The sequence below is a fragment of the Pogona vitticeps genome, chromosome 3 (genome assembly GCF_051106095.1).
Source record: "Pogona vitticeps strain Pit_001003342236 chromosome 3, PviZW2.1, whole genome shotgun sequence".
Taxonomy (NCBI): domain Eukaryota; kingdom Metazoa; phylum Chordata; class Lepidosauria; order Squamata; family Agamidae; genus Pogona; species Pogona vitticeps.
In genome coordinates this window covers 62645001-62661282 of record NC_135785.1, presented here as the reverse complement: position 1 = coordinate 62661282, position 16282 = coordinate 62645001, and the positions used below count along the sequence as shown (strand labels likewise).

At 36.5% G+C, this 16282-nt stretch overlaps 1 protein-coding gene across 50 annotated transcripts in view; it reads right to left on the bottom strand.

Moving 5' to 3' along the window:
* TCF7L2 (transcription factor 7 like 2) overlaps positions 1-16282 on the bottom strand; it is a 228131-nt gene that overhangs the window by 30290 nt on the left and 181559 nt on the right. For all 50 annotated transcript variants that reach the window (XR_013543150.1, XR_013543152.1, XR_013543154.1 and 47 more), the window contains 2 exons: positions 5594-5726; positions 1328-1430 (listed from right to left, as the gene is read on the bottom strand). Coding sequence is in view for 45 of the 50 variants with exons in the window: in XM_078389547.1 (XP_078245673.1) it covers positions 1328-1430; positions 5594-5726 (236 nt within the window). In the remaining 5 variants the exon portion in view is untranslated. The remainder of the gene's footprint in view (positions 1-1327; positions 1431-5593; positions 5727-16282) is intronic.

Sequence of the window (16282 nt, the reverse complement as noted above, 5' to 3'; positions counted from 1 at the left end):
CGCCTATGGTTGTCCCACAGGACCAGGCATAATTAGTTAATAAAAGGAAACAGTTGTACCCAAGTTGCCATTTAAGAAAGGCCATAGGTTCAAACCATGCCATATTTATTTGATCTGTTTACAGTACTGCAGTGAACTTCACCACACTGCACCTTTTCCAGCATTCTTCCTATTTTAGAATTCATGAATGATTGGAATTTTGACAGTATCTGCCCTACAAAATGATTTATGCATCACAGAATATCATTTCAAATCAAACTTATGAGTAACACAGCGAAACAGAAGGAAAAAAGGGACAATTCAAAGAAGTCATAAAAATGTGAGAAAGAGAAGAGACCAACTCAAACTAACACTTAAAAATACAAATTATTGTGGTATTGCAGGCCTATTCATTCTGACCAGTAGGGTTGGTTCTCTTCTTAAATGCTGTGCAAATCTTGTTGTGTTGCTGTAACTATTCTTCTGAGTATCAGGCATATAGAAATAACCTGAACTTCTGATTCCAGTACACAACTCTGAATACACATGGTGAATGAAAGCTGTTTCCCTCCCTATCTAGATCTTTTCAAGAATGCAGTGCCATTTTAGATGATCACTTAAGTAGCATTCATTGTCTCTTATAATACTTCAGACCTACATCACTTAAAGTTTTATCATTAGTTATGTTGCAAGAAGGAAAAATGTTGACTAAATACTTTGTTATTCTTCTAAGTGTTGTCATACATTTTTAAAATTAACTCTGGTTTTCTCTATAAGGCTTCACCTGCTCATTTAGATCTCTTCCCAATGTTTAAAATCATGTAACAACCTATAAAGAATTGGATAATGAAATATTATCCCAAGCCCTATGAGCAGGAAATGATAGTGCAATGATGCAAATGCATTTCTGATTGGAATACCACCAACCCTAGAAGCACATCATAAACAAAAATTAGCAAAGTCAATATTAGCCATCCAGGAACATGTCATCCCTTCCCCTTCTAATTTCTTGGGGTGATGCTTGAAAATTAGAGGTCATCAGAAGTTAGAACAAATGAAGTTATACCTCCACTTATTTAACACTCCCTGACCCATTATTGTGTTTATTTAATCTTTATTAAGCAAATTATTGATTTTGCCCATATAATAAACTGGCAGCTATAAACATAATTACCTTAAAATATACATCTCAGGTAAAGGAAATCATTATACTTAATATACAAACACAGCCCTTATTTATAGTCACATATTGCACACACCAACATACACACATGCACGTACAAGCGCATACATGTATATACAGAAATGAAAAATAAAAAATAAAAGTTAAAAAAATGGAACTCCTTACTGTGGTACTAACCATCCTAGCGGATGGGGGATTTGCCCTACAGTGCCCGGTGATAGTGGATAATAAGGAGATATATCTGGAGGGTGCGGAGGCCGTGGAATTCCTAAGGAAGAGGAAAAGGAAGCATGATAAAATTGGGTCAGGGCAGGAAAAGAAGTAATATAAAGGAAAAAAGGAAAGGAAAAAGGAAGTCATACAAATTTCTACACCATAAGTGTAACTCTTTTTGCCTTTTATAACTCTACTTCCTATTCTCAACACATGGCCTACTGCCTTCACCTATCCTCCCCAGAGCGGCCTACTTAGTACAGTAAGCAAATGAGACTCAGCTATAGAAGGACATTTGATCTGTTTTCCTTCCCACAGTCAAAGACCATGCAGGACTTTGTTCTCCTAAAGTCTTAAAAGGATGGAAGCTCCCACCCTACTTTCATTTTGTACCATCGTGTGTGTCGTCTCCTTGTGCGGCCACCTTCAGGTCAATTCAGAGGCGCTTTTTAAAATAAAGCATTTTATGGCTGCAATGTCTTCCTACTTCCAAGAGGTTCCCATTTGAAGCTTACATAAGCCACGGTTGTTCCAATTTTGTTTTGGAGTGGAGCAACACTTTGACAGTGACAAAGAAGATGGTGTTCTGATATATACAGTGTCTTCAACAATAAAATAAAGAACAACTATGTCTAAGGTGAGAGAAGATAGGCACATCTTCATTTAATACACATTTAAAGCCTTTAAACATTTTAGTCATTTTAAAAGATTCTTTCTGAACTCTGTTTCTTTCCAAAATAATAAAATAACGGATTTCACCCCCAAGGTGCTAAAACAGAGTGGCAAATCTAAGTGTACTAATGATGAAGAAAAGGCCAAAACAGCAAGCAGGGCTCAAGATAGTGTGTTGGTAGATACTGGCAGAGAAGCACCAACACACTGTCTTAAGATCTGGGGGGGGGGGGGGCTATACCATGGCAGAACCCCTACTGTGCCAAATCAGGCAGTAGCCTCCAGCTATTCATTCTGCCACCAGTAGTGTGGAATGGGCTTTGGATCCATTTGGATGCAAAGGTGTTGTGTTCCCTTCTGACAGGACCCATTGGGCATAGTAAAAAATATAAAATGACTGTCCCATCCCCTGCTTTTGGCCTGACTACACATGGCTTCGGATAGTTTTGGATTCATCATTCTCGACATCCCTAGATACACTCAAGATTGCTCTGCCCTTTTTATAATCTCTAGTTAAAATCTTAGAAAACATTCATATTAACAAGACAGTGTTAGAAAATGACATTAACCCACATTAAAAGGGTATCTAAGGTGACAAAAGATTTGGGCAGATGAAATGTTTTTGTTCTTTAACTAAATTTAAGAGGCTGGGATACCCCCAGAATTGCTTACTGCTTTCTCATTTTCAATAACCTTACCTTACCTAACCTTTCCTGATGGCTTTAAATATCTCTTAAGATTTATGTTTGAACTAAACTTAGCCATGATTAACGCTATCATAATTCAAACATTGGGTGTTTAAACTCCACTGTGCTTCCAATTTGTTTCCCCCTATACAGTATGTATATGAAAAAGCTTACATTCATTTGAATTGTTCTTTCTTTCCTGTTCAAATTATAAGTATGTGGACAGGTGGCTGATATGGATTTGGACCAAAGTGAAGATTGAAGTCTGTTTATTTCCTAAAATAAAATCCCCAGACCAATTTAAAATCCCAGAGTAGTTTAGGTCTCCCCCCCCCATGCTTATGTCTATGTAGGAAAAAGGAACCTTGATCCTTAACAATGGCTGAAGTATATACAGCACAGGACATATGAGAAAAGAGCACCAGGGAAGGCAACTGTATGAATCCCAATACTCTTTCTATCTCTTAATCAAGGCTGGAAAAGGGGGATTATTAGGTTTTCAAAAGAATAAAGTACTTATTGGAACATATTTATGAATTTGGTTTCATTGTAGATGAGGCAGTTTCTAATAATCCCCTAGTCAGGGAAGAACAAACAATTTTGCTGCTGAGAATAGTCACCAGACATCTGCAACCAATCTTAGCTCTTGATGAGCACATATGAATTTCCAAATTATACATTCTGCTTATCATCTTTAAACCCGACAATTTTTACATGGTCACTTCAGACATGACTGCTCTAAGTAATGTTAATTATGTGCCTTCATTGGAACCACTTAGAGGTAAGTGAGTTATTTAAGGAGTGGTTTCACGAGTTCCACTCCCCAAGTGAGTTTCCATGATTGAGCAGGGATTTGAACCCTGATCTTCAGAATTCTAGCTCATCACTCTATCCACTACACCACACTGGTTGCCTTCTAAATAATGACCAATATAAGATAAAAATCAGAGAATAGTATTCATTAAATGATGTATAATTAATAATTGTTACACTGTCAGTCTGGAATAAAAGAATGTTCCATTTAACCTTAGCTTTGTGAAACTATTTAACTGCCCCAAGAGGAGCTCTGATGTTGTCAACAGTTAAATAGTTTATAAATTGATAGCTTACAATACTTACATTGTTAAACTTCCACAGGTGAGTAAATTTCACAGGGTTGAGTTCTCAAAGGAATTAAAGTCTTGACAATATATTAAAACCAGAATTAAAATTAAGGGGGACCGTATTGACAACTGACTTTAAAAAAAATTCATTGGACGAGGCTTTTAATCTCTAAATTAAATCTTCCTGTGTGATATTTTCAGGCAAATGCAGCTTTTTCTCAATTACAAAAACCAAACAGATTAACTGGGATTTAACCATACAGTGGACTATTTGCACACTTGAAAGAGTGTTCATGGAAGAAAAGCAAACAGTCTACAGACACTAATCATATGTTTTAAAGCAGCCATTTAGCAACAATTCCCTGTACTACCATTATTTAAATAGGTGTCAAGCTATGCTGCCATGTACTTGCAATATTCAGATGGATGGATGAGGTTCCTTTTAAGCTTATGCAAAGTTAGCGATAAAAAAAACAACAAACATAGTGTCATGTGGAAAAAACATAACTGATGTGCCAGTTCATTCATTCATAGATTGAGCTTGTGTATGTTATCTAAACATGTAAATCACAACTGTGGCAGTTCTTTCACAAGCTCTGGCATGTACTCACCAAATTTACTTTTTAATTAACTTGCAGGAATTTGGACTAACCAAAACAACAAAACCAAAAAAAGCTATCAGAAGTCTCTAGGCAATTAGAAGAACAAAGACTGATGCTATTACGTTTTCTAGGAAAAAAGACTAACAAGATAAATTACCAAGATAAGTTCACAAAATAAATCAAGGCTAGTCCTTTAACACTAATATATCTGAGTAGGGTTTAAGAGTATTGTTTGTCCACAATAACCACAATTAGATTGTACTCTTAAAATCCATGAATATACTAGAGGTGATAAAAATTACAAATGCCCACACAGGCACAATGTGAATGTGGGAGTTCACTCAATGTTGGATTAAAGTTTATGGATATCATTTTTTCTGCAAATAGTAAACCACATAAAAATAGTACAAGTAAAGTCAACAAGCTTATGCCAAGTAGTTTTAGAAGTGCACAGCGGATTTTGGCTCTTATAAAGAGCAGATAATTATGGAAAGCTACTGTACAGTAAGGTTGGGACAAGCTTTATTTTACCCAGGAGCAGGGTTAGATAATATAAGAGAATTCTCAGTTATCATAACTATCTAAAAATCAAGCACCAAGAAATGAGACTGAAAATTTAGTGTTTATCTCAAATTAACACACACATACAAATTTGATAGGAGCACATTGCCCCACTTAGCCCTATAATGGAAGCATCATTTTCTTTGAACAGCCCTCTACCATGCTTTCGGTCTTTAATTAGATACAATTCATCAAACAGCAGCTCTTTGGAACAGAGAGGACTTGCACAGTATTATATGTTGTTTTAAGGAAAGAATGTAATAATGGGGACTTTTCTGGTTTTTGTCAATGTATCCCACCCAAACATAAATGTTAAAAATGGTACACACTGTAGTTATCTCTATTTACTTGTTATCGCTAAAATGAAATTGAGGCCTAAATGATAGGGCTTACATCCTGAGGACAATTATGCAGACAATTACATAGAAAATTATAACCAACATGGGGTTTTTTGTTCTTTGAAAAACCATATTTCTATTATATTTTCCCCTAAGCTAATATTCCTCCCACCCATGTTTCCTTAGTATATTATTTCAGAAAACATCTATTCCCAAAGCAAAATCCCTTTACTTCACAATAACCCTTTCAACCTACCTGTTTTTGGATCTACATCAGCTGGTAAGTGTGGAGGAGGATTTCCTGGTGTGAAGTGCTCATTGCTGTACGTAATAAGCGGCGTAAGAGGATGTACATGGTGTGGGTGCTGCACAACTGGGACTTTGTTAGACTGTGAAAAGAGAAAATGAAGAGTGCATGGGAACAATGCTACATTAAGAATGCTACTCAAGTACAAATGTTAAGGGCACAGTTTAAGAAGCCCATACCACCTTCAACCCCAACACTATATAACTGGCTACAGATTTTCAAACACAATATGACCATGCATCAGAATAGCTTCAGCTGATAACTTCACCCTTCTACTGATAGTGAAGATTAAGAATCACAGTTTCCATTAATGCCCTACTTCTCATTTTATTGATATATAAACCACTGAAAGTCAATCAAAGGATCACCTTTCAGACTGCAACCTTTGACTTGTAAAATGCAGCCTTTTAATCTCCTAGTAGTAACCACTGTTGATACACTCAAAAGTCACCTAGCTTGTTGTCATTAGATGCCCACCCACCATGGGCACCTAGTGACAATATGGGAAGAGGAGCAGCTTTGTGGTAAGTGCACATTTTTAAAATATGCTTGTTTAATGCATGATGCTTGTGATGTGGAATTCTGAAGGCTTTCAGCATCATGAACTAAGGCAGCCTAAGGGAGCAATGGATTGTTGAATGTTATCAGAAGGATAAGACAGAAGGATCGCTTTCAGTTACACTCAGCTGCCAATAATATAGCATCCAAACTGCTGACGCACAGCTCTCGCCCAAAACCAGACATGTGTATTGCAGAGTTCATCTCAGGACACACAGATCAGACCACAAGTGAGACACATGTGTTAGCAGTTCAAAAGTTATATTATTATCTGACATGAACAAGGCAAAACCAAGTATCCATCTACTATACTCTGTAACAACTTGGCTCCCTAATGATTGAAGGACGAATATTTAATAGAATGAAAGATAGTCTTCTGGCAATTCAAATATAACCTCAAAGCAGAAAAAAGTAGCATAAAATACCTGGTTGGGACTGCAGTGCTTTATAGCACAGTCTCAGATTGCAGTCCTACCAGGAAGTTAAGCCCTATTGAGATGTACTCCTGAATAAGTATGTATAGCATTGTGGTGCAATTTTCAGTTTGTCACAGCACACTAATTCGCAACTTCTGATGAACAGTCAAATGATGGGGCTGGGGGACATCTGAAGCAGATATTTGTAATGAAAATATGTGAATATCAATGTTTCCATTATATTTCTCTTTTAAGCAAAATGGAAGGCTATTATTTATTCACAACACACACACACACAAAAGAAATAATGCAAATTAAAAGGGGGGGGGGAATACCTGCTGCAGCTTATCATTCTGTAAAGCCTTGATGGTATAGTACTCTCTCACAAGTTCACCAAGAAAAATTAAGCTGAATGAACCAAACTGCTGAGACATTTTATTGCAAGTAATCCAATTGCAAGTAGGAGGGAGGCTGGGGGGGGGGGGGGAGAGACAGAGAGAAAGAACCCTATTCCCCATAGAGGATTTACACTAAAATCCTACAACAGGGACATTTAACCAGATTAGGTAGCAGCAAAGATAAAGAGGCTAGTATTAGATGACGAATGGATTAGAGTCAACTTTCATTTTCAAATGTGTCTTCATCTCCTTTTATTACTTTAAGTAAGGAACAATTTGCATTAACATCAAGTAAAAGGCATTACACTAAAAGAGCCATGGAACCGTGCAGTTGTGTCCATGAGCGCCACCTCAGTCCAGGAGCTGTCAAGAGTCTTTGCTATTAACTTCTGTTTTGATACCAATAGCAATTCCAAAGGATAGTGGTGGTCTGAACACTTTCAGCAGACTATATGAAACTAGACTATCTACTGTTTCTTTAAGAAGAAGAAAAATATGTGTTTCACAATCTGCTTTGATTAACTTCAGTCATGTATTAAAATTCTTAGCTTTGGTTCATTTGTTTTGGAATTTTTTTGTGGTTTTTTTTAACTAACAGAAACAAAAGCAGACCTGGTTAAAATGAGGTTACAATTACAACACAATCACTCACTACCTATCTATGAGCACTTACTTGGAAGTGACACATACTTTCTAAAACATATATACTGGAGTTCACTATAAGGGTAAACCCTAAACACGTGTAGGATTATATTAAATGTAATCTTGGAAAAATATGCTCTCTTCAGTTTTTCCCATCTGCAAAATGGGAATAAAGACAACTATCTTATGAAGTCAGCAAGACCAAATGACCATTTTTGTCATGTTTTTTTCATAGTATTTTGTTTTTAATAAGCTAAGATTTTATTGTATGTTCATACTCATAAATGCTAAATTCTAACAAAACAAAAAACACACTAGAACTGAACATCTTCATTTCCAGTATTAGTTCATCCTTTTCAAAATACTTGGTTACTATAAATAAAGAATATACGCTAGCCCATTCTTTTGTGTTTTCTTCACCTTTACCCCCATCTTCAGAAATGTGACATGCTTCTAGTGTAAGGAGACCTGTGCTCTGAACAGAGGGAGGCTCATTTTGGAATGAGATGCCTCCCCTAGTTTAAAGAGTCACACCAATCCATAGATTTTAAACTGTACCGTAAGAGCCATCAAGCAAAGCATCGCCTTGGCACTACATGGAATTTTCAGATGCTGCTACCAGGTTTCCAGTCCACAGGCTAGGATTCCATAAATAATCATAAGAAATAATGGAACATGACCAGCTAAAATGTTTGACAAGGAACATTCTACCAAGAGTACTTTGGAGATTCATTTTGAAACACTTTACATAAGAAAATAATTCTGTTTCATTCAAGCAACTGCCAAGAAACTACGGCTTTTATGAGAGTGTATGTAGTTCACAGCCTGGTTCTTACTCTTCCAGCAACATAAGAGTTCAGGATTGGGCACACTGTCTTTTCTGCCAGTTAATCCAGTGGTTCTTAACCTTGGATTACTCACATGCTTTTGAACTGCAACTCCCAGAAACCCCAGCCAGCACAGCTGGTGGTGAAGGCTTCTGGGAGTTGCAGTCCAAAAACACCTGAGTAACCCAAGGTTAAGAACCACAGTTAATCAAACAATGAGAATTTCAGGTAGATGTATTTTCATAGCTGAGTTTCTAAGTTATGATCAGACTTGTAATAACCATGCAGAGAAAAGGACCCCTCTGCTTCCCTTTCACTCTCTTGCTGCTGTGAAGTATACATTGCCTGGAGCAGCCTCATCTGATATGGTCATTGAGGGAATTTGTTCTTGCAGGTTGTTCTTCCACTTCCACAGCTGCAGTAAAGGTAACCTCCCTAGCCTTACTTCTTCTGAATCTTTCTCTATGGTCTACTTCCTTCTCATGCCAAATTCTCATTAGTTCTTCATATGCTGCCTGCCTGCCCTCCCTTCCCCTTTTCTCCACTATATCTGAAGTCAATTATAAGATTTCTAACTAGAGTTCATGCAACTTTTGTGATGAGCACAGGGTTAGAAAAACAAAATAAAGGTAGCATGAGGCTAAACAAAAATTTGGAAAAAAAAACATTACAATCTATACATTATCATATCTAAAGCTCTATATAGATGCAAATACATAAGAAAAATAAAAAGCCACAGTTCTGTTCTCCGGCTGCAGTTTGGTTTTGTTCCTTTTCTAAGGAGGAGGCAAAGTAAGGCATAGCCAGTGCAGAAGGAAGGTTTGAGGATAGGAATCTACCTTCAGTTTAAAGTTCCTTCCTCTTCCGAACAATGGGCAGGAGGAAAAAAACAAACCATTTTGGAAGTACTTCTAGTTGTGTAAGAAAAAAGGTTGGTTTTAGAAGTAGCGTTATGGAATTGTATTAAATAAGCTTTTGGAGTAAACATGGAAGAGACTGTTAACAATGTGAATGATGAGAAGAAAATTAATCCTCTATTTGCTTCTCTTTTTGAAGCAAACTGGAGGCTTGATTGATGAAAAAGAACGGTTTCTTAACACTATCCAGTGGCTATAAAAGGTAAATTACAATAATCAGATTAAAAGGACTATTACACTATCTTAGCCTATATATGATTGTTCTTTAGAATATATTTTGTTCTTGTTCATGCTTATTTTATAATGGTTATCCTCGGAGAACTTTGGAAACTTGATTTTTTAAAAATGTCTTTAATGGATACCACAGTAATTCTTTTTCTTCGCATGTTACTCTGCTAAATAGTCTAAAATGGAAAATGATGAATAAGGAAATAATGCATCCCTTTTGTTTTAACTTGGTAATTAGTGTTCTTGACTGGGAAAAAAATCAAAATACAAACAACTGGGAAAATTCATTGTTGTTTTTTCTTGATTGTATATGCCTGAAGCTAAGCAGATTAAATAACACTCATGGAATCCACAATAAAATTACCAAACCAGAATTAGGGATGGTTTAGCACATGTATAAACAGAGATAACATAAAGCATAGATGGGACTTCCTTTTTTAAAACTGAACTTGTATTCGAAACCACAGCTGCACGTTCAGTAGATTCCTTGTACTACTTCTCCCAAAAACAGTAATCCCCCCTCCTGGATTATATTACAGACCCCTCTTGCCGGACAGCTTCCATCTATGGAAAGGAAAGGAGAATGATTTCCTCCCTTGCATCCCTTCTGCACAACCTCAACATCTACTCTGGGGGAACTTTTGGAGCAGATGGGGGCTGGCTGGGGGTCAAAAGGAAGGGAATGCCGCCCTACGTTAGCATTCTGTTTAGATGTCAAATTTCCTCCCAAAATACTCTGCTAGCTCACACACTACAAAAATAACTTCACTGACCACATGTACTTCAAGCAAACAAGCAAATGCCCAGAAAAACTATGTTAACAAGTGACATCTGACTTATGGCAACCCTGTTAAGATTTTATAGGTACGTGAAACATTTAGGGAATGGCTTTATCATTGTCACCCCTCCTTGGCCAAGCAGGAATATAAATGAGATTTCCTAGTCCATATCTCTGTCCACAACACCACACTGGCTCCAAGTAGAGCAGTGAGTAAGAACAAAGCAGGTCCGGGCCACAGTTCATGAGTCTGGAACCAGCAATATCCTCATCACCCCACTTCCATATGGATTATGACAGGTTTAAAATTTGAAAAACTCATCTCCGTCTTGTACAAGAGTTGAAGCCACACAGGCCTGAGACGAAGGAGTAAATCAAAAGAAACCATTCATAATTCACCTCTCAACCTGCGAAAACAATGCATACCAAAAAAATGCTCCTCCTGTTCCTCCACCCTCACCATGCCCTCATCTTTAAGACCCTCTATCTGTAGAATACAAAATGGACTGGAATCTTAACGCTTTGTTGATAAACTTAATACATCAAAACCAAACACACAAAGTGAGTTTTAAAGTTCTTTTTTGTTTCTCTTTGGGAGGTTGTATGACAGCACGATTGTATGCTCTTCCAGAGGCAGCTCCGAGCACAAGCAAAGCATGTCAGCAATGATACATACTGTTAAGGAAGTATTTAGTAGTTGCTTTTATTAAAATTCCGTGCTATAGTGATGGCAATCCATAAAGTATTAGTAGAAGATAATATGCCTATGATTAGAAAGATTCACTGACTTTCATTCTCAAGACTGGCAGGCATATGATCTAATCTCATTTATCTTTGTTATAATTTTTGGGTTCATTTCAGAAAGATTTGTTCATCCAAGAACATTCTTCAGAAGATCTGGACTTTATTCAAGCATCTGGAAAAAAGCACTATACCTGCAAATACAGATTTCCAGATGCGTCTTCTTTTAAGACAAATTCCATAATTGAAAAGGCTTGTTTATTGTTATAGAACATCAGCCACACAGAGCATGGATATCTTTTGGGACATCATAGATTATTATGATTTTCACAAAAGAAACTCTACGGTTCTGTTGATTTTAATTTTTTTTTTAAAAAAAGAAATATGTTAACTATCCTGTTTTGTGCCTGCAGCCATAGTAAGTTCTCAGTCATGTTTGCGATATGAAGAATATACATTTTAAAAGTCCATAGTTCATTGGAATATAATATTAATAATAGTTCAAAAATCTATCCCATACAAAACTGATATACTAAAGAGCCCATTAATAAAACAAACTCTTTGCAAACTTCTGAAAGGCATTTATTTCCTTTAAGGAATTAGGTTCTTAAAGATTATTCTGTTTACCTACCCAACATGCAATTTCTTGACAAAAAGAATGCTTTCACACCTGACTTAACTTTTTCCTGTATCTCCCTTAGCCCATTATCATTGATACAGTGCTCCGGACTCTTTCAAAGTTTAATGTAGCTCATTTCTGCCTAAGGTCTTGCCCTAAGCTCTCTCCCTATTGTGACTGAAGACAAGGCTTCCATTGATAACCATAGCTCCCTATCCTAAAATGGGGCTCATTTTCTTCCTTCACACAAATGATGACAGGAGCATTGACAACCATGCCTAGGGACAATACTCCCTAGTCAGAGTTTAACAAAACAAAACAAAACAAAAAAACCCCACTCACCCTTCCACCACTATACATGCCTTAAAGAAGGGGCGACCCACATACATCTACATCCCCTTCAGTTTCCCCTTCTGAAAAACTGCAAAATTTGGTGCCTGCTTCCTAGCTGTAAGACTGTTAGGGCCTACCCGCTTTAGCAAAAGTCAGCCAGTTTTCCAACAGTTAACTAAAGTGGCCCTAAAGTGAACTAAATAATGTCAGCTTTTTGCTGTAAAATGCTTCAGGGAAAAGGTTGCTTAGATCCAACATCCTCATATCCACTTCCAGTTGACATTTTATAAATTCATCCCCAAAGAAAGATACATAAAATCAACTTTTGAGATAGTAAGACAGTTTCACTTAATTGCATAACAAAAAACAAAGGTTAAAATCCTAGCCAAAAATACAGTACCGGAAAAGAAGTTGCAAGAAAATGCAGTTAGGATTGGGCTGTCACTGAAATAATGAGTAATCACTACCTGCTTAGGAAAAACAGAACTGCACACAGCTCCACTAGCACAACAACGCAGAAAAACCAAAGATGCTTAAAAAGTAGTGCTTCAAATGGATAATCCATGCTTATACTACTGTATGATAAACTCCACAACATATTAGCAATTATCAATGTGTATGTTTTAAGTATTAAGATAGATCTAAAATACTGTGCCATGGGTAGGGTTTTAAGAGAAGTATCTAAATGATCAAGCAAGATGGTCAGAAGTTAGTTTCAAATCTTCCTTAAATTGGCAGATTAATTTCATTGAACACAGTTTCTCCTCTTAATTCATGCTAATGTAATTACCAACGTAAAATAACGGTTGTGTTATTGGACTTGGACTTTGTATTACTTGAAATGAACAACCACATTCAAAACTCAGTCATCGTTTACATAATTGCAGACTGGTTAAAATGACTAACCATTTATGTTTCTCAGGTACATATCTAATAGAATAAACTGATAGGCAAAATGGATGGCTACATGGATTTTCACACAAACACTGGAAATATCGCAGCAAGCATTGTTTTCATGGAACTTTATATTGTTTCATACACATGCAAATATTTTGCTTTTAGGTTATCACACACAGAGATCTGATTAATTTTAATGCTGATCAAATTAAAGAACACAATGTCCAAAACGCCAGAACAATTTTTATCATGAATGTGATACTTTAAAGAAATGTGCAGAAATGCATACAGAGCTGATATTTAATCACAAAAGTAAATGAAACTAAGCACTGGAAGAGTAATGGCATACAGAAAACAGACAGTTGTGTTTTAGAAAACGGGAAGAAGTCACTCTCTACTTAACGTTTTAGATCTTCAGTATTTTAGATTGACTAGAGTAACTAAAATTCTTCAGTTTTTGATTCTGAGAAAACGTTCAGCAATTGTAATATGCCAGTAGAACATGAACTCTGTTCATCCTTATTCTGTGAGACAGTGTAATAATTCCCTCTACCCAGCCTAATGGAGGCAGGGGTTTCTTACAAAATAATATGAAGTCTGCCAGTATTAGTATTTAAGATTTTAGATAAGATTTAGATAGTACTGTATACGGTATTAGTATTTGAGATTTTAGATAAGATTTAGATAAAGAGAGCAGGTTCAAGTTTACTTCAAGTTAGTAATTTTTTCCAGAACTAACAAAAGTAATAAAAAAATTAAAATTCAGCATTTAAACATCCTAAGATCATATATAAATCAAAACATTATAATCAAGCTATATACAGTACAATGCTCTGTCTCTTAAAATACATTAGCCCTCCCACACATGCAAAGACATTAAATCATGATTAACTACCTTTCAAAAAGATTTAACACACACACACACACACACACACACAGAGAGAGAGAGAGAGAGAGAGAGAGAGAGAGAGAGAGAGAGAGAGAGAGAGATGAGGGTCTCAATTCTATGCACTTTCATGTGGGAGTTAAGTCTCACTGAACTCCATGTGGCATATTTTTAAATAGTTATGCATAGAATTGCACTGTAAGGGTAAAATCCTGTGATTACAGCTGCAGTGCTAGTCATATAGTAACCTCACTGTGGGATTTACTTCTCAGTCATCATGTTTAGGATTTTATCATCACAACTAATGAACCCCCAAGTTAGGGTGATAACAGAAAACTTTTAAAAGGAGCATTATATATTCCAGCACTTCAACAGATTTGAAAGACATCAAAAATAGAAGACAAACCATAATTAGGCCTAAACCACAATGGCACATATTTTAGTACAGCATCAGAAAATATGTTCAGCAGTCTTATAGATTTAAAATAATTCTTAAACACAATTCTAGTTTCTCAGACACATTTAATTTCATTTTATATAAAAAATGTTATAACAGGCAACACACATAGTACACTTATTTTGAATGTAAATAAGTACAGTATTATGTAATAAGTTACTGCCCATTTCTGCCTGTTAGATTGATTTACAAATACTACTAATAATTAGAAATGTGAAAAGCATGTGGTAATAAATCTGCACAGATTAGAGAGGGAAAGATCTAAACAAAAATATTCATGGATTAATGGTATACAAAACAAACATTGCAACGTAGATGATTTAAGTCACACTTAGCTCTGCAAAGCTTAAATAACAACTTTTCCACTTAAAATCAATGAGGCTGCAATCATATACCCATATACCTGGGAGAAAGCATGTATAGGACTGCTGCTTTACTAAACTTGATAATTGTATTTGCCAAGCTGAACCCAGAGATTGATTTGAAAGCAGGAAATCTGCAAGTACGTGAAATATCTAAATACTATGAAGTAAGCACAGAAGAAATAAACAAGTAATGTTCCACTTCAACATATGCAGGAAAAGTTCATATTACGTATTACATCTTGGCAAAAAATAAATTAAAAAAATTCACGCAAACATGCAAGTGGGCACTTCCTTTTGTTGACAAGCTACATTCAACATTTTTAATTCAATAAATGCAACCAGCTGTAACATTATGAAACATCCCTTCTCTGTGACAACACTCAAAAGAGAAAATATTTTTTTAAAAAAAACCCACCTTCCAACAATATTTTAAATCATCCAAAACTTTTGCATGTGATTTTAAAACATTATTTCTATTGTTTTGGAGCTCTTATATCATGATAAGAACCGTCAGTGACAAGGCAATCCTCTGCCCCCCCCCAAACTTACTTGTACTGTATTTTAAAAAAAACACAAACTATTATACAAAGGTCACAGCTTGAATTGACTGTTCCATTTTCTTTATTTTAAAAAAAACACATGCTTCTGCACACACAAAAGCAAATCATACAACTAGTTGAATGGTCAACTCTGAAAAGCATGTGTGTACACATGCACACACACACACACGCACACGCACACACACACACACACACACACACACACACACACACACACACTCTACTCACCCAACAATTCAAATTGAGATGCCAACAGCCAAGCTGCTGGAATAGGGAGAACCCAGAGGCGACTGGTCCTCCTTTACCACTCAAATCTTCCATTCCCACTAAAATTGCATCCCTTGGGTACATAATGGCTTCGTTTTTCCCGCTCTTGAATCTCATTAAAAATACTTTTTTTCCTTCACTGTCTAGATGCCAGTTATGCAGGCTTTGTATTATTTTCCTTGCAGCTTTTTACTTTTTGTCTGCTTCCCCATCCCCTGCATGTGATTTCACTTAAAGTATAGTCCTCAAAAAATCAAGATGTTTCCAGTTTTGAGGCCTGGCATCCTGTGAAAGCTCAGCATCCATTGTGACAGCGGACGTCGGCTAAGAAAAGGACTTAATTTTTCTTAAATCTACTGTGGGTATCAAACTCAGAATAATCACATCTATTTTCTAATACACAAATTCTCTCACCCCCACCCCCACCCGCTCTGATGCCTGGGAAGGCTAGCTAAAAATGCAGTTACCTTGGAAATCAATGACAATGCTACAACAATTCAGACAGCACAGGTAACACTAAACGTAGTGAGGCAACAGCCGATAGCCATGAGGGAGCATGAGCACCTAAGTGTAACGAACAGTCACTTCATCTGAACTACTGTCAGATCCCACCAAACAAATTCCTTAGCAGGGGACCTGCAGAAAGGAGATGATTCTCTTGTCACTGTGACATGGAAGTGACATTCAGCAGGTTTTTAATCGTTAGATCACTTTCTCATGCCTTAACTTGTCACAGTACTAAAAACTGC